Source organism: Wallemia ichthyophaga, assembly GCF_000400465.1.
Source record: "Wallemia ichthyophaga EXF-994 unplaced genomic scaffold scaffold1, whole genome shotgun sequence".
NCBI lineage: Eukaryota > Fungi > Basidiomycota > Wallemiomycetes > Wallemiales > Wallemiaceae > Wallemia > Wallemia ichthyophaga.
This window is the reverse complement of record NW_008806274.1, coordinates 496,904-516,978: the sequence shown is the minus strand read 5'-3', so window position 1 is coordinate 516,978 and position 20,075 is coordinate 496,904. Positions and strand designations below refer to the sequence as shown.

The following is a 20,075-nucleotide window of genomic DNA, read 5'->3' as shown; positions in this document are numbered from 1 at the left end:
CTTCGTAAACTAGCAAACTGCATCCCACACCAGCGAGATATACGCAGATAATATTCCACAAACACCGCAGATTTACATCGAAAAGGCCTTTGTACCTCGACAGCGCCTCGGTGTAGACACACAAACCAAGCCCAACAAGCAGAAGGATTCTAAAAGGGAGTATAATCAACATAAACAATAGAAACTGGAGATTCCAATAACGATACCCAGAGAGAGGCTGGCGAAGGGATTGTTGGTGATAATAGCGCTATCCACGGTCGTTGGGGGTGATGGCGGTGGAGGTACAAGGGAAGAAGACATGGCGGGGATCGGTTTAAGGCTGCGTATATCATCTCGCATGCTATCAATCTCGCCCAGCAGTCTGATCTGGTCTTGATCGAGGTTTATTTCCAGCTCTTTGAGCATTTTGGACCGTTTCCAAGGCTCGACAAAGACGATAGCGGTGAGGAAGACGAGGACGTTTACAGAAAGAGCCATGAGAGTGTAGTTGCTCGATACCGATCTTATTTTATCTGACCATATCTGCTCCTCGTGGTAGCGTTCGAGGATGCTCTTGAGGAGCTTCTCAAAGCCGCGATCAACCAACCGCTCGTACTCCTCCACCTTGCCCGAGTACTCCTTCTCGAGCTTCTCAATGCTATGATCGCTCTTGACGAGCTGCGTGAATCTATTGAGCTCTACATCCCCCCAACTGGATTTGTTTGACAGCAAATCATTCACTTGCTTCTGCGACGATCTACGCATCTCTGTATATTTGCCATACTCTTGCTTGCTATCAACAAGCATTCCCCGCGAATGCTTTATCGCCTGCTCGGCATCAATAACCACTGCTTTGAGTTTCTCGATACGCTCGTAGCCCGTCAGTCTGTTGAGCTGGCCAGACATGAGCTGTATCCGCGCGTCGAGATTTAGTTTCTGTAAACTCCCCGTTAATTTCTTTTTCAACGACGCCGCACTCATCGCTGTGCCTCTTCACTATACGACGATGTGAGCATGAGTGGTTGGAAGGAATATTAAATATTTACACCGCCCAGGTCTGCCCCATACGATCCATACCCAGGTCCAGAAAACAGCGGTGCGAACGCTGCCAATGGCGGTGCTGGAAACGTCTGTTTAATCCACCGTTGTTTTACACCCAGCTCACTCCCACTCTGCAGCCAAAGACAGCTGCCATACAAGCCCAGATCGATGACACGGTTGGCATCATGAGAGAAAATATCACAAAGGTCCGTTGACAGCCGTTGATGTAGATTCTATCCTTGCTTATAACCATTTACACTCTTTTACAGGTCTCTGAACGTGGTGAGAGACTCGACCAGCTCCAGGACAAGACAGACGATCTCGCTGTCTCCGCTCAAGGTTTTAGGAAAGGCGCTCATCGTGTAAGGAAGGCTATGTGGTGGAAAGACACGCGTATGAAGATCATCCTAGCAATCGTCGTCATCGTAATCATCATCATCATAGTCGTCCCCATTGCCAAGACGCAATCTGATAAGAATTAACCAAACTAACAAACTAAACGAGCTCAAGCGAACATTCCCCTTTATGTACATGTCTACTATGTATTTCTTTTTTTTTTCTTAATCTTGAACACGGAATGGAGAAATGCAATAATATTATGTGTACACGGTCTAATCACCAACAAAGAAAAAGTTTCCAGTCGCTGTGTTTTACCGTTAGTATATTTGTCACACAAAGCCGCCGCCGACTCACACTTCTGCTCTTTATCTTTGAGTGAATCAGTCTTGTTCACCCTAGGTCTATAGTTGGTCGTGTCTCTTCTGAACGTAACCTGGAGCGACTCCAAGAATTTGTTCATCCCAGTGAGCAAACTCTGTGGGGCGTTTGCAGTTGCTTCGACTGCCGGTTCACCATCAAACACTATAACTCTATCGGACAGGTACGTAGCCATAATGAAATCGTGTTCAACGATAAACGCAGTCTTCTTTGCATGTAAAATGAACCTCTTAATTACCCTTGATGCGCTAATTCTCTGTTCAGAGTCCAAAAAGGATGATGGCTCATCGAGCAAGTAAACAGACGCTGGTTTACCAAGTGCCAAGACAATAGCAACCCTCTGTAACTCACCACCAGACAATGTTTGCACATCCTGGTCAATGATGGCATCCAACTGCATTGGTCTAACCACATCAGTCTGGAATTGTGGATGCATGAATGCTCCCTTGATCTGCTTCAACAGCAACATTCTCACCGTACCTTGGAACTTTGGTGTTATCTTTTGTGGCTTCATAGAAACCTTGAGCTCAGGCTGATCTGCTTCATTGTCCGCCTTAGTGGCACCAGCCAACATTCTAACGAGTGTTGTCTTACCCGTACCGTTCTCTCCAAGCATCACTATCACCTCCGAATCTGTAAACTCACCAGCCTTGACATTGAGCTTGAACCCGCCCATCGTCTTGGTCATGGCTGGGTATGGAACTGAAGATGTCTTATCGAGTGTAAGATCATCTGCCGCGTCTGCGATCTTGAAGTTGAGAGACTCCTGTCTGAATCTCATATTTTCAGTAGGAAGGAAACCATCGAGATAGATGTTAAGACCCTCTCTGCTCGAAAACGGCATGGTGACGACACCGTAAGCTGCAGGCATGCCGTACATACAGCAAACAAAGTCAGACAGATAATCCAAAACAGACAGATCGTGCTCTACTGCAATAACGTATACCTGGTCTTCCGCGAGACTTCTGATAACCTTTGCGGCATTGAGACGCTGTTTGATATCCAAATATGAGGATGGTTCATCAAACATATACACATCTGCCTTCTGAGCGCATGACATAGCGATAGCGAATCGCTGGAGCTCACCACCGGAGAGTTGGTTGATTTCACGGTCCTTGATAACCCTCAATTGCAGAAGATCCATGATGAGGTCCTTGTTGCCCATTTCCATCTTACTATCCAACATTTTCTCAACCGTGATTGGAACTTTAATGGCTCTAGGTATGTGATCGACGTATTGAGGCTTGATGATGGCTTTGAGGTTGTCTTCGAGGATCTTTAAAAAGTAGTTTTGCAATTCAGAGCCACGGTAGTGTTTCAAGATTTCAGTCCACTCAGGAGGATCGTCGTATTTACCGAGATTAGGCTTCTGCTTACCAGCCAAAATTTTCAAAGCGGTAGATTTACCAGTACCATTCTGACCGACCATACCGAGAACCTGACCAGCTCTTGGAGTGGGAAGTCTGTGGAGCTTAAAGGAGTTGGCGGTGTATCTGTGGCTGACTTGGGACTCGAGGTTTGTAGGAAGGTTGACAATGTTGATTGCTTCGAATGGGCATTTCTTAGCGCAGAGACCACAACCGATACAGAGAGTTTCCGAAATAAACGCTACCTACGTAGAAACATGAGCTGGTTGCAGGTATTTGTTCAAAATCGAAATACCTTGTCAGATGGAGCAACTTCGATACAAAGTTTGCCTGGAATGGGCGTGAGCTGGATTGGGATACGATAACAAAGCTATCTTACCCATTTTAACAACAGGACAAGCTCTTTTGCATTCCTTTGTTTATTCGTTAGATTTGTGTCTTCTTGGTTGGGATTACCCACTTGACGACATTTCCTGTAAGCTGTGAGATGATGCAACACAGAGCAGCCATTAAACGCACTTTGGTTTACACTTGTCGTTATTGACCAGTGCAATTCTCGTTAATTTCTCTGACATTTTCAGCTGATCCAATTGGTGGTTTCTATTCAAACACCGTTGTGGCTAATTCGAGCTTAAATTTTTACAAAACTTTTTTAATTCCTCATGCCTCAATGAAGCTCTTGACGTTGTCGAGCCATTTGACATACTCCTTTTGCTCCTTGTACACGGCATACTCAGGGACGAACGTAGCCAGACGCTCATCGATACCTCTTTCAGCGAGATAGTTTTGGAATTCACCTTGTACGTCTAAATCGAGGTGCTCAAATACTGGTCCAATGTATAATCCCCTTCTCTCCCAATCTGCGTCTGCAGTGAGCTGTGTAGCCAGTTTTGAATCTTTGTAGAAGGATATATTATCGATAAGAATTGATTCATTCTGCGATACGCAATCAACGGTCAAAGCACCGCTATTTGGTTTAGTAACGCTGACTGACATCCTCACGCTATATGCAGGTACTTCATCGACGGGCTCCTCTGCTTGTCCAGCTGCAGATTCATCCTGCTCAAGGTCTGAAATGGAGAAAAGTACCCTGATAAACTCATTTCCGAATTGCCTGCTAAGCACTATCTCATCTGAGCCAGCTTTATCCTCAATCGACCAGATCTTCTCCTCATTGAAAACTCTAACCCATTCAGGTTCCTCTGGGCTGGCGCTTTCAGTTTCGAATTTAATCTCGTTGGATAGCTGAGCTGTGAGTGTACCATCGGCTGTGTCATGTCAGTCGGTGGTCCATAGATTGCAGTTCTTTACCCACTACTCCCAGCTCCAAAGCGCATTGGGGTTACTGTGAATGCACGACTTGCAATTGGAGCGCGTGAAGCTACTCTCAGATTCTTCGTTGCTCCTCTAAGTATCTGTCTTCCGATGTTTGTGATCATCGTGGATTGAGTTTAAGATGCAAAATGCAAGAATATAAAAATATTAAAAACAAAATTAAACATGCAATTCATCTCTAACTGTCTTTACTGTACTGTTATTCCCAGTAATCTTGGATAGGTCATCGCTCAGTTTGATTGTCGGTGTATCTCCCACTGAGGCTATCTTGATGACGATATTCAGAGGTTTGCTCTTTTCACTAACATTTGATGCTTTGCGGTAGTCGTTTGTGAGGTAAGTACCAACACCAAAACTAGATTTGAAGCCGTGCTCGTCTGTTACCTGCTTGAGCTTGATACACAAATCACTATCCAGTCCATCGCTAAAGACGATAGTTTTGGTGTGAGTATCTATACCCAACTGCTGATAAACAGCATTAGCATCCTTGCAGAATTTGACGGGATCACCTGAGTCCTGTCTAATCCCAATCCATTTGCTAGCTTTCTGAGGATGGTCCAATAATTCCCTCCAGAAAGCTTCAGTGGTGAAAGTATCAGTGAGAGCGATGAGTAGTTTGTCACCGAAAGTTTTTTCCCATAAATCCAATGCCGTGTAGTTAGCATTCTTATATCCGGTGATAGCACCGATACCCATAGTCCATTCATGGGCTACAGTACCAATAGGAGGGAGATCGTACTTGAGAGCGAAAAAAACGTTACTCGTTCCACCGAGTTTACCAGATGCGCCTGTATTCTGCAAACGATCACTCTCCTCTTTAAGCGCGCGTATAACGATATCATGTCCCTGAAACGATCTTCTACGTCTGCTACCGAATTCTGCGAGAATAATACCATTCTGAGCCATAGATTTCATTTTTTCTTTGGCGATAGATTCTTGGCCATCATAAGACCAATCAGTGTCTACGTAAGCAAAGTAAGACTCGGAGACAATTGACATCAGTGGTACCTCATAGAGGATGGTCTCCACCCATTTACCACGTATATCAATTTCCAGGTCACCAAAGCCGTTATTGTCTGTATTTACGAGACGTACGTCAAGTTGCTCGTGTGGCTTGAAGCGGTAGTTGGAGAGGTAATCGACATAGCTGGATTTGAACATGGGGGCCTTATCAGATAGTAAATAGGAGTATTCATGGGGCTGTAGGGTGAGTTGGGTAAGGACTTGGAGTGGAGTGAGTTGAGTGGCTGCTGTGTGGCTGTTACGTATCTTACGCACATTGTAATCCATCCATAATAGAATCGTAAGCTTGTTTATTAAAACGCATTTGCATACTGCGATTTGTGAATCGATAGCTAACGTCTACATTGGGGAAATGCTCAAGGACAGCTTGTTGCATTGTGAGCTGTTTAAATATAAATTATAATATAACCACGTAAACACACACAAACTCACCTTATACAAATCTGTATCCAATATTGACGCAATTGCTCTGACCATCTTCGCCGTTCCTTCTTAACAACCAACATCGTACATGTCTCCACCTCGCCCACCTCCCAAGCAATTTGAGGCTGGAAATGAGATTGGTACTCTCGTCATCGTCGTTGATCGTGCCGTGAGTCTCTTGTTCGGTTTTCCGCCTTGTTTTCCTATTTTGACGCATTTGGTCAGCGCAATCTGGTTGACAAGCAGCGTATAGGCAAGCAATCTCCATACGTTACACTAAGAATTCCCTCTTCACCCGTTCCTACCAAGCGTACACAGACGATCAACCGCGGTGGCCAAGCGCCTGAATGGGATGCTGAGTTGCGCTTTCCCATCATGTCTGAACTCGAGGATTCGATGGGTAGAAGGTCTTCCAGCGCGTCAACGGCTTCTACCAAGAGTATGTCTGTCGTATGCTGGGCTGATGATAGCAGGGATCCGACCAAGGTCGGTGAGGCTTTCGTCGATCTCACGCGTTCACTTACCAAAGGCGAGGATGACTGTGGGTGTTACACTATTCTTATCTTATCTACGCGCTAAGACTCTTCAGTATGGGTTCCCCTCACTCTCGATTCGAAAGACGGCGGCAAATATCGCGGCGAAGTGCGTCTTGAATTGACCTTTTTCTCAAATGCCTCTCCACCGCCTAAAAAGTACCCAACGAAGCCAGCCACGCAATCTCTCGCAACTCCTACGAGACCACCTGCCAAACGAGCTCCAAGGCTGTCAGCCCCAGGCGAGAGACAGCCAACGAGCAGCAGCAGCGGCAATAACAATGGTAATATGAGTGGCAGCATCGCCACCACCACAAGCACCAGCACCGCCAATCTCGGTCATCCCACGTCGTTGCGTCCTGGTCATCCTGCCACTATCCCCCAATCATTGCGGACCAGACAATCGCTGTCGAACATGTCACTCTACAGACCTGATTATATAGACGGAGGTGAGTTGCGCATTCCGTCTCCTTTGCCATCGCCGCAGCCAGAAAACATTCCAGCAAGCACAAGTCCAATCAGACAGCCTTCTCCTAATACATACGCTATCCAACCCGTCTACCAGGAGCAGCCTTTGAACAGCCATCAGGAGCACTATCAGCAGCCCCTCTATCAAGTCTCGCCGGGTCATTCACCTATACCACAAGTGTCTCAAGTGCAGCCATTACAATCATCACAAACATCACAGCCGTCGCAGCCTTCGCAGCCATTGCCCCAACCTCCACAAGCTCCACTGCAACAAGTGCAACTACAGCAAATGCAACAGATGCAGATGCCACCAATGCAACAAGCTACACCAGTCACACCCATCCCACCTCCCCGCACATCGCCAATACCGCCCGTTTCACAAATGCCACCACAAGGTCCTCAAGGTCCTCAATTCCCTCAAGTGTCGCAGCAGATACCAATCGTAGGACAGTCGCCGGTTTTTGCCCAATACCCGTCTCAGTATGGAGCACCACTACCTGTTTCTGCCAGTGCCCCTCCACCAGCGCAAGCACAAGCACCGGCACCTCAAGGCAGCTGGTCACCCTGGCAAAATCCCTCGGACGTGCAATATAGCGGCGCTCATGCTATGTATGCGCAGCAGCAACCGTCGCCAATGTCGCAGCCACCACAACCGTCACAACAATCACAGCCATCCCGCCCACTGCCAAGCGCGCCAGCAATTCAATCGCCCTTCCCTCAATATCCACCACCGGGGGCACCGACACAACCACCTCAAGTACCTCAGCCACCACCATCTAATGTGGTCTACGCTCCACCACCACCGACAGTACCGCAACAACCCGTGCAGATGTATCCTAACTACCCACCTCCCCCGATTGGTGGTATGTATGGGGCTTATAATGGGTATGATACGGGACAGATACAAGCGCAAGCACATTCGCACACGCATATACAACACTAGTAGTAGCAAGCAGTAGTTTGAGTCTAATTTAATATCAAATGGAGTATCATATTTCAGTTTATCTATGCCAGTCAGATTTTCAGTGTAACATGAGTAATTGAGTATATTAATATGGAGAGGCGTTTGTGGTATGTTGGGTGATGTGTGAGATGTGTGTCCCTGCAATTCCTGTCATCTCACCCCGAGTCATCTCACTTCCTTGCCAATATAAATCGGGCGATTTAAGGGAACAAATTTGATATTCTAAAGGACTAAGACTACGTTTACTCAAATCTACAATTTAATCGCCCTTTTGTGCAATTTTGAAAATAAAATTATGCGACGTATTTTGCCTGTAAATTTGTCTGGCCGGGTTCCTCAGCGACCTCGATGTGAGTGAAAAATGGAAGGAATTTGAGGGGCGTGTAAGGGAAGAGAGTGGTAGTGGGTAGTGTTGAAGGCTGTACACACAGCAAACACCGTCAAAGCTGCACACCACCCACTCACTCGCACCAACCACAACCTCTCAAATCTTCCTATCAACCAAATCCTCTAACATCTACATAGATGCCACGTGCGCCAGTAAATCACAGCAAGACTTACAAGGTCCCACGTCGTCCATTCGAATCAGCCCGTTTGGACGCTGAGTTAAAGCTCGCTGGTGAATACGGTCTCCGTAACAAGCGTGAAATCTGGCGTATCGCTTTCACCTTGTCAAAGATCCGTAGAGCTGCCCGTGAGCTCCTCAAGCTCGATGAGAAGGAACCAAAGCGTCTTTTCGAAGGTAACGCATTGATCAGACGTCTTGTGCGTATTGGTGTACTTGACGAATCAAGAATGTGAGTGGCATTAAACCCTTCAAGAGAAAGTCCACTGTCACGAATAAACGTATTAACGGTTCTCCTCGTGCAGGCGTCTCGATTACGTATTGGCTCTCAAGATTGAAGATTTCTTGGAACGTCGTCTTCAGACTCAGGTCTTCAAGAGCGGTCTTGCCAAGTCGATCCACCACGCTCGTGTGCTCATTGTTCAACGTCACATCCGCGTTGGTAAGCAGATCGTCAACGTCCCTTCGTTCACTGTGAGGTGAGTATTACGCCTTTTCTTTTACTCGATAGTTTATTGATTTCTATACAGACTCGACTCCCAAAAGCACATTGACTTCTCTCAAACCTCTCCATACGGTGGCGCTCGCCCTGGTCGCGTTAAGCGTAAGCGCGCCCGTGCCTCTGCTGCTGCTGAAGGCGGTGACGGTGAGGCTGAAGAGGACGACGAGTAAACTTGTCTGTGCACTTGGCTCACTTTTTTATTGTATAAATATACATATGCAGCTTCGCTGGATTTTCTGCACGTCTAAAAGCGTGATGTTAATGCTACTTGGTTGAGTAACTTTTCATCCGATTGGTCTGGCGTGCTGCCTAGACTTATATCCGTGGTAATCTCATAGAGCATCATCATTTAATTTTGTAAAGCAACCCGCCTTCCAGGCAAATGATTGAAGCAACGCGTAAAAATTAAGTTAACCAAAACTCTACTCGATACTACACTCAAGATGTGTCATGACATCGGCCTAATTAATAAAAGGCAGCAAAAAACAAAAAATGAATTTATTACTAGTGATGCGCTACTACCACTGAGCTATATCTGCTGGTCTATGCAGATACCAGGGATCGAACCTGGGACCTCATCATGAACTAGCAAGTTGTACCAGTCGTACTATTGAAGTTATAAGCATGTGCCCCTACCTTCGTAGGTAATAAAGCGGGCAAGATGCAGGAACAGGTAACATGACATCATGGTCGCTATGAGAACAATGAGAATAAAGAACAATGAAGATTATGCATGATTATGCACGAGGACAATGAAGATAACGAGACAATGGGAATAAAACCTAGAATTCTAAACTATTTAAACGACTACTTTTTCTTTTGATACATCTTAGACTTAATTCTTTTATTAATCTCAGCGCCTTGCTCTTTGTGTGCAGTTTCACCTCACAAAGATCAAGACGTTTACAGAATTGCTGATAAGTCAGAAATTGCGCGTAAATAATATCAAAACTTCATCATCTCGCAGAACCGGTGTTTCAATGTAATTGAGAACCACCATAAATTTACAAATTACGACGCTATTTAAGAAAAACTTTCAGTAAATTCAGCAACCCCCCTTTGACTCCCCATGCTTTATGAAGTATTGATGGACGCAGTTTATAACATTTATCGTCTTCACAATATATTCAGATTTTATCATCATCATCATTTCTTGCAGAAAAATACTTTGGATATTGAAATAGATAGGAATAATTCAAGACAATTTTACCAATCCACATAACACGTCTAACGATGATTCGTTGCGGATTGGAAGGAAATCGGGGATTTGAGGTTGGGCGTGCCGCGAGTTGAAGCACTGATTATTTCCAACCTTGAATTTGTTTTGTTCTTGCCCTTCCTTTCTTCAGCTTGCTATGCACGACCACTCAATTGGAGATCAGAGGGCCCAGTGACGGGAATCAGAGCATAAGCTGCAATACAATTCTCTGACCCTATTGGCATGGCTCGATACAACTTTAAGAATTTGATTAGATATCATATACCGTTGTTGTTGAATAAACTCATGCCAGGCTGTGCCTCGAGCATCATAATAATTATGTATAAAAACGCGATAAATGAGTTTCTCTAAGTACTTCCACCTTACAGCCACCTCATCACTCAACCTCACCAACTTTTACCCCACTTGGGTTGAAGTAATTTTCTGGCACGTCTAATGCGTCGAAGTTTGAGAGTAGAAAGGCGTCGTGTCTTTTGGCAGCACAAGCACTCGCACTCGCACATCAACTTATGCCAAGATATGCTTTGAAATGCAGATTAAGAAAACTGATCGACCAGTTGACAGTCAGAACACCGAAAGAGCCCATGACCCAGTACCTCTAACACAGCTAATAATAACCATAGGATTTTCAAGTGCCATCTATTTATAGCTCAGTTAACGCCTCTCTCACAGATACCACAACAATGCCCAGTCTCGAGACCGCGAAAGTTGATCTCATAGTCGTTTACAAGCTCAGCAGCAGCGACGCTCATTTGAAGGCTCTCCACCAACTCCAGAGCTCTTTCAGCTGGGCTGTGAGGCCCGGCTCCAACGACGACGAGGTCTTGGCATTCTTACAAGCAAAACAATCTACTAGACGGAGTGTAGACAGTGAGTGCAATAACCTCTACGATTATTTCATGGTCCACTACGCATCACCCGACGTGAAGAAAGTCGTCATACCCCACAATCACGATTTCAACAAAACATTAATTAGCGACTTGACTAGCAGTTATCTTTTATCCAACCAACAGCTCACAAGCATCAAGAATGCCTTTGGTGTTAACGTTGGCTTCTATTTCGCCTTCTTGAGGTCTTACTTTAGGTCACTTATTTTGCCTTCCCTCATTGGCTTTTTTTGCTGGTTTAGGAGCTCTCAATTTAGTTCATTTTACGCCATATTCGTTAGTCTTTACGCTGTAGCTTTCGTCGAGTACTGGCGTGTAGCGGAACGCGCTCTTAGCGTGCAGTGGGGTTCTGATGGCTCGAAGAGCATCGAATTGACCAGAGTAGAGAGAGAAAGAACGGCGTGGTATGTTCGTGAGAGTAAGCTAATGGCTACGCTTCCTGTCCTTGCGCTATTCGCCATGCTATTGGCTGCCCTACTCACCATGTGTGTGTGGTGTTTCTGGCTGTTATAAACTCACACACAACTCAGCATCTTCTTCATAGAGGAGTTTGGATTACAATTCTACAACGGTCCTCTCAAGTCGTACATTGTGGGTAGAAAGTGTCGAAGACACCAACGTCTAACACACTCAAACAGTCACTCATATTGAGTGCAGTATGCAGCGGTATTGTTCCGCTGCTCATCACTGCATATCAACCCGTGCTCAACAAGCTGAGTAGATGGGAAAACCACGCCACGCACAGCGACACAGAGGCAAGCTTGACCATAAAGTCTTTCACTCTCAACTCTCTTGTCAGCTTTGCCGGTCTTGCGTTGACGGCATATGTGTATATACCCTTCGGTAAGGATCTGGTGAAGGCGGCATCAAAGAGATTTGAGAAGTTTGAGATATTCGGCACAAATGAGATAGTAGAGATTGATGGAAGTAGGATACAGACGCAGCTGTTCGCGCAGATGGTTACCTCTCAAGCTATTGGTACCTTCCAAGAAGTTGGTCTTCCCTATATCATGTCCTTCGTTAGATCGCACATCTCCAAGAACACTTACACCCCGAAAGACGCTCCAGAAGAGAGAGATTATCTGCAAGCCGTCAGAGAGGAAGTCGCTAAGGATACATATGATCTGTTCGAGGACTATGCGGAGATGGTTACGCAGGTGTGTTTCGTTTGCTTTTTGAAAAAATCACTAAACCAATTCAGTTCGGCTTTATCTCGCTATGGAGTGTCGCATGGCCACTTGCACCACTCATGGGACTGATCAACAACTTTTTTGAAATTCGCGGAGACGCATTCAAGCTCATCAAACATTATAGTCGCTGTATACCCCGTTCAACGGATAGTATTGGACCATGGCTCGACGCTTTGTCGTTTTTGAGCTGGCTCAGTGCAATGATCAACACATCACTCGTCATTCTCTTCAATACGTCGTTCAAAAATAGCGGTATACTCGCAGCGCATGGTGGTGTCTTAGTAGCTTTTGTCGCAGCGCTCGTAGCTTCTCACGGACATTTCGTAATTAAGGGTATCTTTGCTAGGCTTTTCAAGATAGCTATATGGGATAACTCTGCGAGTGCGGCTATCGTGCGTGACAGGGCATTGGCGTTGCATAGCAGTGCTAGATGCAGCAAATCAAACAAGGACAGACCACTTGACAACGATGAAATCAAACTGAGACAGACTGTGAACGAGATGAACTCGTCCATATCTAAGAAAGATAATTAGCCAACACGTGTAATGAATAATGTAATGCAATGTGATTAAACGGGTTTTATTACTTTCCCGGTCAAAACACTCTTAAGGACTGTGCTTCCCCACAAAAACCTGTTAAAAAATCCAACGGGCAGGTTGCCAAATTGAGTGTACGCACACCCCACTTGGAACCTTCCCTTATAGGAATCACGCAAACTGCGTAAATCGACGCATTCGGTAATAGATTATCAATTCAACCCAAAATGGCAAGGTGACTTAATTAAGACATAGAAACCAAACCGCGTAGGTTTATTTTCTACATCCACAACTAGATCATTAAAGCAATGAGTAACGAAAATTTTGCGGCAATAGAGTCAAGGAAGAGGAGAAGGAGAACGACGCCGCAAGAGCTGCAACTATTAGAGGAAGAATACCTGAGAAATCCACTTCCAAGCGCGAGCAAGCGCGCAGAGATTGCGCAGAATGTTGGAATGTGAGTGACACTACCGAACCCGAGCACAAGTACTGATTGAGATGACAGGTCGTCGCGAAATGTGCAAGTATGGTACCAGAACAAGCGACAGAATGAGAAGCGCAGACAATTCAACAATAACGAGAATGAGCCATTGACATTCGTAGAGACGAGCTTTGATAGTGGCTCAAAGGTAAAGCGGACGACTAATTTGTTTAAGAGCAAAAGCACGATAAAGCAGTCGCCTAAAATTGCCGAAGCCGAGGCAGACGCAGATGCAACGAATTCCGCGCAGCCCCTCACGAGTTATTCCAAACAGGTGGATCACGTGGTCCAAAAAGTACCGCCATCGCCAGTAGAGACGCTGCCTAAGGACGTCAAGCCAAGGGGAAGAGTAGCAATGAATCTGAACAGCCTCTTATGCGCGCCGTCGTCGCCCCAAGCGAAGAAGCGGGGCGTTTGGCCGTAGCGGAGAAGACGTTGAATGATACCAAGCGAAAGAGCAAGCAAAGCACGCAGAACACGCAAAGACTAATAAAATGTAATTGTATTTGAATTTAAACATTTTCCGTAATTTCATCCGAAAGCATCCCCAAAAACATCTTAGCTCGCTTCCAGCAAGACTTATAAAAGACTTAATATGTCGTCGATAACCAACAAGAAATCATCGTTCTCGAGCGACAGAAAGCGGGCGCCTGCGCTTAATCTCAGCCCCGTGGAAAAGCAGGAGTTATACGGGATACCGCTCAAGTACCTCAGCTTGGTCACATTGGCATTGCAGAACGCTAGTCTGTCGATATTGATGCGCTACTCACGCGTTTCAGATCCTGAGCACTCGTACAATCCCGCTTCTGCTGTCTTATTGACTGAGATACTAAAGGCGTCGATATCGCTCTACACGGCGTACAAGCGTACGGATGATCACGCTCTCAATTCAAATAGAGAGGATCACCTCAGCCCGCTATTTCCCAAGAAGAAGAAATCCTTCTTAGGAAATCTCCCTGTCAAACCGTCTGCCAGCCACAACAAGAGACGCATATCCCTCAGCCTCAAAGACGACCAGCGCCCCTCGGATACTAAACTTAAAGCAAAAATACTCGTGGCTCAGATTTTTAGTAGGGATTCCTGGAAGCTCTCCATCCCTGCGATCCTCTATGTCATCCAGAACAATTTGGCATTCGTGGCGGCGTCTAACTTGGAAGTAGCTACTTTCCAGGTGCGTGATGTGTTGTTTTAAAGATCCTACTCACTCATTTCTCCCTTAGGTCGCTTATCAGATGAAGATTCTCACCACAGCCCTCTTCTCTGTAGTCCTGCTCGGCAGAAGCCTTACAAAGACAAAGTGGCTCTCGCTCGTTTTCCTGGCTATCGGAGTTGGTATTGTCCAGGTTCAGTCAACCACCATGTCTTCATCGCAGGGGGGTGTGCACGCCGGTAATCCAATTACAGGGTTCATGGCTGTCGCTATGGCCTGCTTAACTTCTGGTCTGGCTGGAGTGTACTTTGAACTTGTTTTGAAGGGATCCAACGTCGATCTTTGGGTTAGAAACGTACAGCTATCCCTGTTCAGCTTCCCTCCTGCACTCCTACCAGTACTGTTTGGACAAGCTACACATGGCCTTGGGCTCTTGGAACGCCTTAATCTGGTACGCAACTTCAACGTTTGGGCGTATGCAACTGTACTAACTCAGGTGCTTGGTGGATTGGTCACGGCTTTAGTTATTAAATATTCCGATAATGTGGGTGTAGCGTATGATCCTGAAATACCTCACTAACCAAAGCGCACAGATATTAAAAGGATTTGCTACCTCAATATCAATCGTAATCTCTTCAGTTGCATCAGTCATTCTTTTCGACTTTCCAATTACTCCTGGTTTCGTAATGGGTGCTAGCACAGTTTTAGGAAGCACAATGATCTACAATAAACCTAGCGCAGCCGCAGCTGCTTCAAACAAAGGTGTACCTGCGTCGTCTAACAAGATAGGAGACAACTTTGCCTCATACAACATGGAAAAGGAGAAGAACTCAAACAATGATATCAGGAATTCACCCTCACCAATAGAAGCAAAGTCAATGTTGAATGTTAGCGATGAGAAGCATAAATCTACGTTCGTACCCGCGCATGAGATGCCGGGACCGACATACAATGTCTATTCAAACAACGACACCTCGTACGTGAGCAATTACGGAGGACATCATGTACCATCCGACTCTTCCAGCTCAGATCAGCTGGCAGAATCATCAAATAGTTCAGTAGGAGGAAGTCCAGAGCAGTACATGTATACGCGGGCGTATGATCCAAAGCTAGTAGTAGACCATCAATTGAACAAGAGTGATAGATCGCATTCTGATTCCCCTTTACCAACACCAGATTTTACAGGGGAGACGAACAAGTTGGATAATCTTGCTTTCACATCTTCTTATAAGCAGCAAAGCTGAGCATTAGCTAAAGGTTCAGTTACTTTCTTTTCATAGGCATTTTACGGGCAAATACACACGCCAAGCACTTGTTATGAACAGTTTATAGTGCGAAATTAAATCACTACTATTCTAATAACTTGCATCAAATATCCGATCAATAAGCACTAATACAGACCATCCTAGCATCGCGCTCAATTACGCTCTATCACACAATAACACAATATTTCCACATGTATGTCTTGCGTTTTCTGAGGTGTTTCGGTTGTGATTTTTATGCGTAACTTGTTCTAGACTCATTCTCATTCTCATCCGCATTCCTTCCGTGCACGACTGCTTTCGTAGGTTTTGTAAGCACATTCATCAACCGAAAAGGGTAATTTGGAATAGAATGTCAGAAGCAGACAAAGTAGCCACACAGCCACAAGAAGTCGCTGAGAAATCAGCACCTGCTCAGACCTCGGAGCAAGTCCCGCCACATATAGATACGTCATCCCCCGCCACCAAGCAAGCTGAGCCTACAACATCAGTACCAGCAGAGCCAGCAAATACATCGCAACCAGTACCACAAGTACCAGAAGCAACATCCCCATCGCCTCCAACCTCGATTCAACGCACACCAACAGAGTCAAAGCCACAGGGGGTTGCAGACAGAGCAATCAACGGAGATCAAGGTGCAAACCTCCAAAAATCACCATCAGCCACAGCCTCAGCTAGAGGTGCAGAGAGAGTATCCCAAGATCAACAAAACCGCCTCCAAGACGCGGATGCACGTTTAGGGGATGATGACCGCAGAGCGATTCTGATGAATGAGGGCAAAGATGCTAAACAGGTTTCAAAAATCTTGGAGGCGGAAGCCAAGAACGATGCAGCTGCTCTCAAAGACGCTCTCAAGGATGCAGAGAAAGCGCAGAAATTGAGCGCTAAAGCTGAGAAATCTATAACACAAGCTAATGGTAGATTGGAGAAATCTATCAAGAGCCATCACGAAATTGCTAAAAAGCTTGAGCGTCTCAAGTCAGATTTTGAGTCTTCTGAGCGTCAACGCGAGCAAAGGCAAAGAGAGCTCGAGTTAAAGAAGCAGCACAAGGCGGAGATTGATGCTCTCGTTGATGAGCGTATGGAACGCGTGGATAGACTAACGAATGGGAAGGCTATAACAGATGTGAGTTGGAGAGGGCATGGAGAGCCTAATTAATCTAACGAGATGACACAGCGTGAACGCACTGTTCAGCGCCGTAACACAGTAAACCCAAAGAAATAATAAATGCGCAAGGCACAGTCAAATCACATCTCAACGAATCTATTAAGTAATTTACAGATCCATACCAAGGACCTAATACACTATATAATCCACTTATATTCTTGTTAATATCTTAATTTTATTGTTTTCCATTCCCATCTCGACGCGAAGACACGCAGGCTGACTCAACACGCGCTAACTTATCACCGCCATGAGCACGCCACTTGGACCATCCAGTCCACTACCAGATCCAACCTCCGATGTTGGCGCACAGAGGCAAAGCTCCCCTCCAGCGCGTCCCATAAACGATATGTCGATCCAGGATCATAATCTCGAAGATGATGAGGCGGGTGAAGAATCAAACGCACGCAGAAGAGCAAAGCGCAATCCACAAGATCCGTGGGTGTCGTAGATGTCTTTAAATCTCATCTCACACTGCTGCAGCTCTGAAGTACCAAAAGTCAAAGATGCAACTGGAGAAAAGGTCATGGAGAGCTTTGAGAATTTCTTAGAGTCATACACTGAAGTTGTTGATCTCGCTGCTACGCCTGGCGTAGATGGAATGCAAGCTGAGGCGGAATCAAAGTTCTACGTCGAGCAGATACACGGAATGAGAGAATACAACTTTACAACGCTATACGTATCATTCTCTCACCTACTTGAACGTGAAGATATCTTAGCAAAGGCCGTCACAGATCAGTACTATAGATTCTTGCCTTTCTTGAAACGCGCCGTACAAAACTTGGTACACAAATACGAACCAGGTTATCTCTATTCCAACGCCCAAACTGTCACAGCCACACAATCTGCCAGCTCATATATCATAAGGGAATTCCAAATCGCTTTCTACGATCTTCCAATCGTTAGTGGCATCAGAGACCTAAGAACAGACAAGATCGGTACATTGATGAGTGTTGGCGGTACAGTCACGCGTACTTCAGAAGTCAGGCCTGAACTTGTCAACGGCTGCTTCGCTTGTGAAGAATGCGGTGTTGTAATGCACGATATAGAACAGCAATTCAAATTCACAGAGCCAAGCATGTGTCCAAATCCAACGTGCAACAACAGAAACGCTTGGAGACTTATAATTGAACAGTCAAAGTTCTCAGACTGGCAGAAAGTCCGTATACAAGAGAATGCAAACGAAATTCCGACCGGTTCGATGCCAAGATCTTTGGATGTCATTCTTCGTGGTGAAACGGTTGAAAAGGCAAAGGCTGGAGACAAGTGCACTTTCACAGGTACTTTCATCGTCGTACCGGATGTCAGTCAATTGGGTATACCTGGTGTAAACACTGAGTTAATGAGAGAAAACTCAGGCGGTCGAACTGATAATCAGGGTGTTACGGGCTTAAAGGCGCTCGGTGTGCGCGATTTGCAATACAAGACTGCTTATTTGGCTTGCATGGTTCAGTCGGCAGATGGTAGATCTTCTGCTACCAACGTCAGGGCCGATTATGAGGAGGAAGAAGATCAAGATACCTTCCTCAGAAGCTTAACGCAACAAGAAATCGAAGAACTTCGAGCAATGGTTAATACCGACAACATCTACCACCGTCTAGTGAAGAGTATAGCACCAACTGTATTTGGACACGATATTGTCAAGAAGGGATTGTTGTTACAGCTAATGGGTGGTGTACACAAGCGCACTCACGAGGGTATTCACTTGAGAGGAGATATCAACATTTGTGTTGTCGGTGATCCATCTACATCCAAATCTCAATTCTTGAAGTATGTCACGTCTTTCCTTCCAAGAGCAGTTTATACATCCGGTAAAGCATCCTCAGCTGCTGGTTTAACAGCTGCAGTGGTCAAAGATGAGGAGACTGGCGAATTTACAATCGAAGCTGGAGCACTCATGTTGGCAGACAATGGTATCTGTGCGATTGATGAATTTGATAAGATGGATATAGCAGACCAAGTTGCAATCCACGAAGCTATGGAACAACAAACACTTTCTATTGCAAAAGCCGGTTTACAAGCTACGCTCAATGCTAGAACATCAATCTTAGCAGCAGCCAATCCAATCGGTGGACGCTACAATCGTAAAGCAACGCTCAGACAGAACGTCGCAATGTCTGCACCAATCATGAGTAGATTCGATCTTTTCTTCGTTGTTTTGGACGAGTGCAATGAGAGCGTCGATGATATGCTCGCAAGACACATTGTCAATATTCACAGATTCAGAGATCAAGCGCTCGAGCCTGAATTTAACACTGAGCAGCTGCAAAGATTTATCAGATACAGTAGGACATTCCAACCAAGAATGACAGTGGAAGCTTCCGATTTACTGGTTGAGAAATACAGGATACTGAGACAAGATGATGCACAGGGTATTGGTAGAAATAGCTACAGAATCACAGTCAGACAGCTGGAATCCATGATCAGATTATCAGAAGCAATAGCACGCGCTAACTGCTCAAACGAAATCCTTCCACAATATGTTAAGGAGGCTTACTCTTTACTCCGTCAATCTATCATTCACGTCGAGCAGGATGATGTAGGATTGGATGATGAAGACGAACAACAACCAACTGAGCCTATGGATAATGTTACCCAAGACATAACATCTTCCTCCGACCCCAATCTCCAAATTCCAACTTCATCAGTCCAGCCTTCGTCATCTGCACCTCCAGCTTCTGAGGGCGGCGTAAATACACCTCAACCAACAGCTGAGAAAACCAAACTTACTATCACATACGACAAGTATATGTCACTCATGTCACTTGTCGTGCAGCACCTTCTCACAGTAGAGAACACAACCGGTTCTGGTGTCACAAAGGATGAGATAATACAGTCATACATTGAATCAAAGGAGGAGGAAATAGACTCGATTGAACAACTCGAGGCTGAACAGGCTCTAATGGCAAAGGTCTTGAAGAAGTTGGTCAAGGTAGGTGTAGATGCTTGACTAAATTTATTTCCTAACTAATCCTCCAGGATCAATATTTGCTCGAGCTGCGTGGTAGTGCTGATCGCGATACGGAGAGTCAAGACCCATCCTCATCCACTGATGACCAAGTCACATACCTCGTTCATCCACAAGTTGAACTCTAATCTGTCGCCTTATCAAATCCCGTCAAAATTATTCCTGCATTATTGTGTTGTATAACCATTTTCAAAATATAATTTATGCTCTCCTATTTTTAGTCATGTACTGATCTTCAGGTTGTATTGTATTTAACTGCGTTATCTCTTTATTTTAATAGTAGCTCTGTGACTGAGCGAC

The 20,075-nt window shown here is 45.4% G+C and overlaps 12 protein-coding genes across 12 annotated transcripts; 8 read left to right on the top strand and 4 right to left on the bottom strand.

Moving 5' to 3' along the window:
- Window positions 1–165: 165 nt before the first annotated feature.
- Window positions 166–960, bottom strand: J056_000191 (uncharacterized protein; the record flags this gene model as incomplete). Its single annotated transcript, XM_009267589.1, has 1 exon — window positions 166–960. The coding sequence occupies one exon, from the start codon at window positions 958–960 to the stop codon at window positions 166–168; it is 795 nt and encodes a 264-aa protein (XP_009265864.1).
- Window positions 961–993: 33 nt separating this feature from the next.
- On the top strand, window positions 994–1,502 carry J056_000190 (Synaptobrevin-like protein 1; the record flags this gene model as incomplete). The annotated part of the gene is made up of 4 exons (XM_009267588.1): window positions 994–1,000; window positions 1,061–1,107; window positions 1,158–1,226; window positions 1,290–1,502. The coding sequence occupies 4 exons, from the start codon at window positions 994–996 to the stop codon at window positions 1,500–1,502; spliced, it is 336 nt and encodes a 111-aa protein (XP_009265863.1).
- A 129-nt stretch (window positions 1,503–1,631) lies between these two features.
- J056_000189 (Translation initiation factor RLI1) lies at window positions 1,632–3,679 on the bottom strand (the record flags this gene model as incomplete). The annotated part of the gene is made up of 6 exons (XM_009267587.1): window positions 1,632–1,663; window positions 1,714–3,349; window positions 3,400–3,434; window positions 3,484–3,517; window positions 3,565–3,577; window positions 3,624–3,679. 6 exons carry the CDS (start codon window positions 3,677–3,679, stop codon window positions 1,632–1,634), a joined length of 1,806 nt encoding a protein of 601 aa, XP_009265862.1.
- An 85-nt stretch (window positions 3,680–3,764) lies between these two features.
- On the bottom strand, window positions 3,765–4,543 carry J056_000188 (uncharacterized protein; the record flags this gene model as incomplete). Its single annotated transcript, XM_009267586.1, has 2 exons — window positions 3,765–4,372; window positions 4,420–4,543. The coding sequence occupies 2 exons, from the start codon at window positions 4,541–4,543 to the stop codon at window positions 3,765–3,767; spliced, it is 732 nt and encodes a 243-aa protein (XP_009265861.1).
- A 55-nt stretch (window positions 4,544–4,598) lies between these two features.
- J056_000186 (putative nicotinate phosphoribosyltransferase) lies at window positions 4,599–5,939 on the bottom strand (the record flags this gene model as incomplete). The annotated part of the gene is made up of 3 exons (XM_009267584.1): window positions 4,599–5,662; window positions 5,718–5,844; window positions 5,895–5,939. 3 exons carry the CDS (start codon window positions 5,937–5,939, stop codon window positions 4,599–4,601), a joined length of 1,236 nt encoding a protein of 411 aa, XP_009265859.1.
- A 34-nt stretch (window positions 5,940–5,973) lies between these two features.
- On the top strand, window positions 5,974–7,829 carry J056_000185 (Ingression protein fic1; the record flags this gene model as incomplete). Its single annotated transcript, XM_009267583.1, has 3 exons — window positions 5,974–6,054; window positions 6,111–6,426; window positions 6,475–7,829. 3 exons carry the CDS (start codon window positions 5,974–5,976, stop codon window positions 7,827–7,829), a joined length of 1,752 nt encoding a protein of 583 aa, XP_009265858.1.
- Window positions 7,830–8,375: 546 nt separating this feature from the next.
- J056_000184 (40S ribosomal protein S9-B) lies at window positions 8,376–9,087 on the top strand (the record flags this gene model as incomplete). Its single annotated transcript, XM_009267582.1, has 3 exons — window positions 8,376–8,647; window positions 8,721–8,894; window positions 8,946–9,087. The coding sequence occupies 3 exons, from the start codon at window positions 8,376–8,378 to the stop codon at window positions 9,085–9,087; spliced, it is 588 nt and encodes a 195-aa protein (XP_009265857.1).
- Window positions 9,088–10,819: 1,732 nt separating this feature from the next.
- Window positions 10,820–12,746, top strand: J056_000183 (uncharacterized protein; the record flags this gene model as incomplete). Its single annotated transcript, XM_009267581.1, has 4 exons — window positions 10,820–11,508; window positions 11,554–11,614; window positions 11,662–12,180; window positions 12,225–12,746. 4 exons carry the CDS (start codon window positions 10,820–10,822, stop codon window positions 12,744–12,746), a joined length of 1,791 nt encoding a protein of 596 aa, XP_009265856.1.
- A 311-nt stretch (window positions 12,747–13,057) lies between these two features.
- Window positions 13,058–13,654, top strand: J056_000182 (Homeobox protein YOX1; the record flags this gene model as incomplete). The annotated part of the gene is made up of 2 exons (XM_009267580.1): window positions 13,058–13,206; window positions 13,255–13,654. 2 exons carry the CDS (start codon window positions 13,058–13,060, stop codon window positions 13,652–13,654), a joined length of 549 nt encoding a protein of 182 aa, XP_009265855.1.
- A 171-nt stretch (window positions 13,655–13,825) lies between these two features.
- Window positions 13,826–15,624, top strand: J056_000181 (UDP-galactose transporter; the record flags this gene model as incomplete). The annotated part of the gene is made up of 3 exons (XM_009267579.1): window positions 13,826–14,401; window positions 14,451–14,924; window positions 14,974–15,624. The coding sequence occupies 3 exons, from the start codon at window positions 13,826–13,828 to the stop codon at window positions 15,622–15,624; spliced, it is 1,701 nt and encodes a 566-aa protein (XP_009265854.1).
- A 370-nt stretch (window positions 15,625–15,994) lies between these two features.
- J056_000180 (uncharacterized protein) lies at window positions 15,995–16,867 on the top strand (the record flags this gene model as incomplete). Its single annotated transcript, XM_009267578.1, has 2 exons — window positions 15,995–16,768; window positions 16,820–16,867. The coding sequence occupies 2 exons, from the start codon at window positions 15,995–15,997 to the stop codon at window positions 16,865–16,867; spliced, it is 822 nt and encodes a 273-aa protein (XP_009265853.1).
- Window positions 16,868–17,057: 190 nt separating this feature from the next.
- J056_000179 (DNA replication licensing factor mcm6) lies at window positions 17,058–19,903 on the top strand (the record flags this gene model as incomplete). The annotated part of the gene is made up of 3 exons (XM_009267577.1): window positions 17,058–17,245; window positions 17,291–19,739; window positions 19,787–19,903. The coding sequence occupies 3 exons, from the start codon at window positions 17,058–17,060 to the stop codon at window positions 19,901–19,903; spliced, it is 2,754 nt and encodes a 917-aa protein (XP_009265852.1).
- Between the last annotated feature and the right edge of the window lie 172 nt (window positions 19,904–20,075).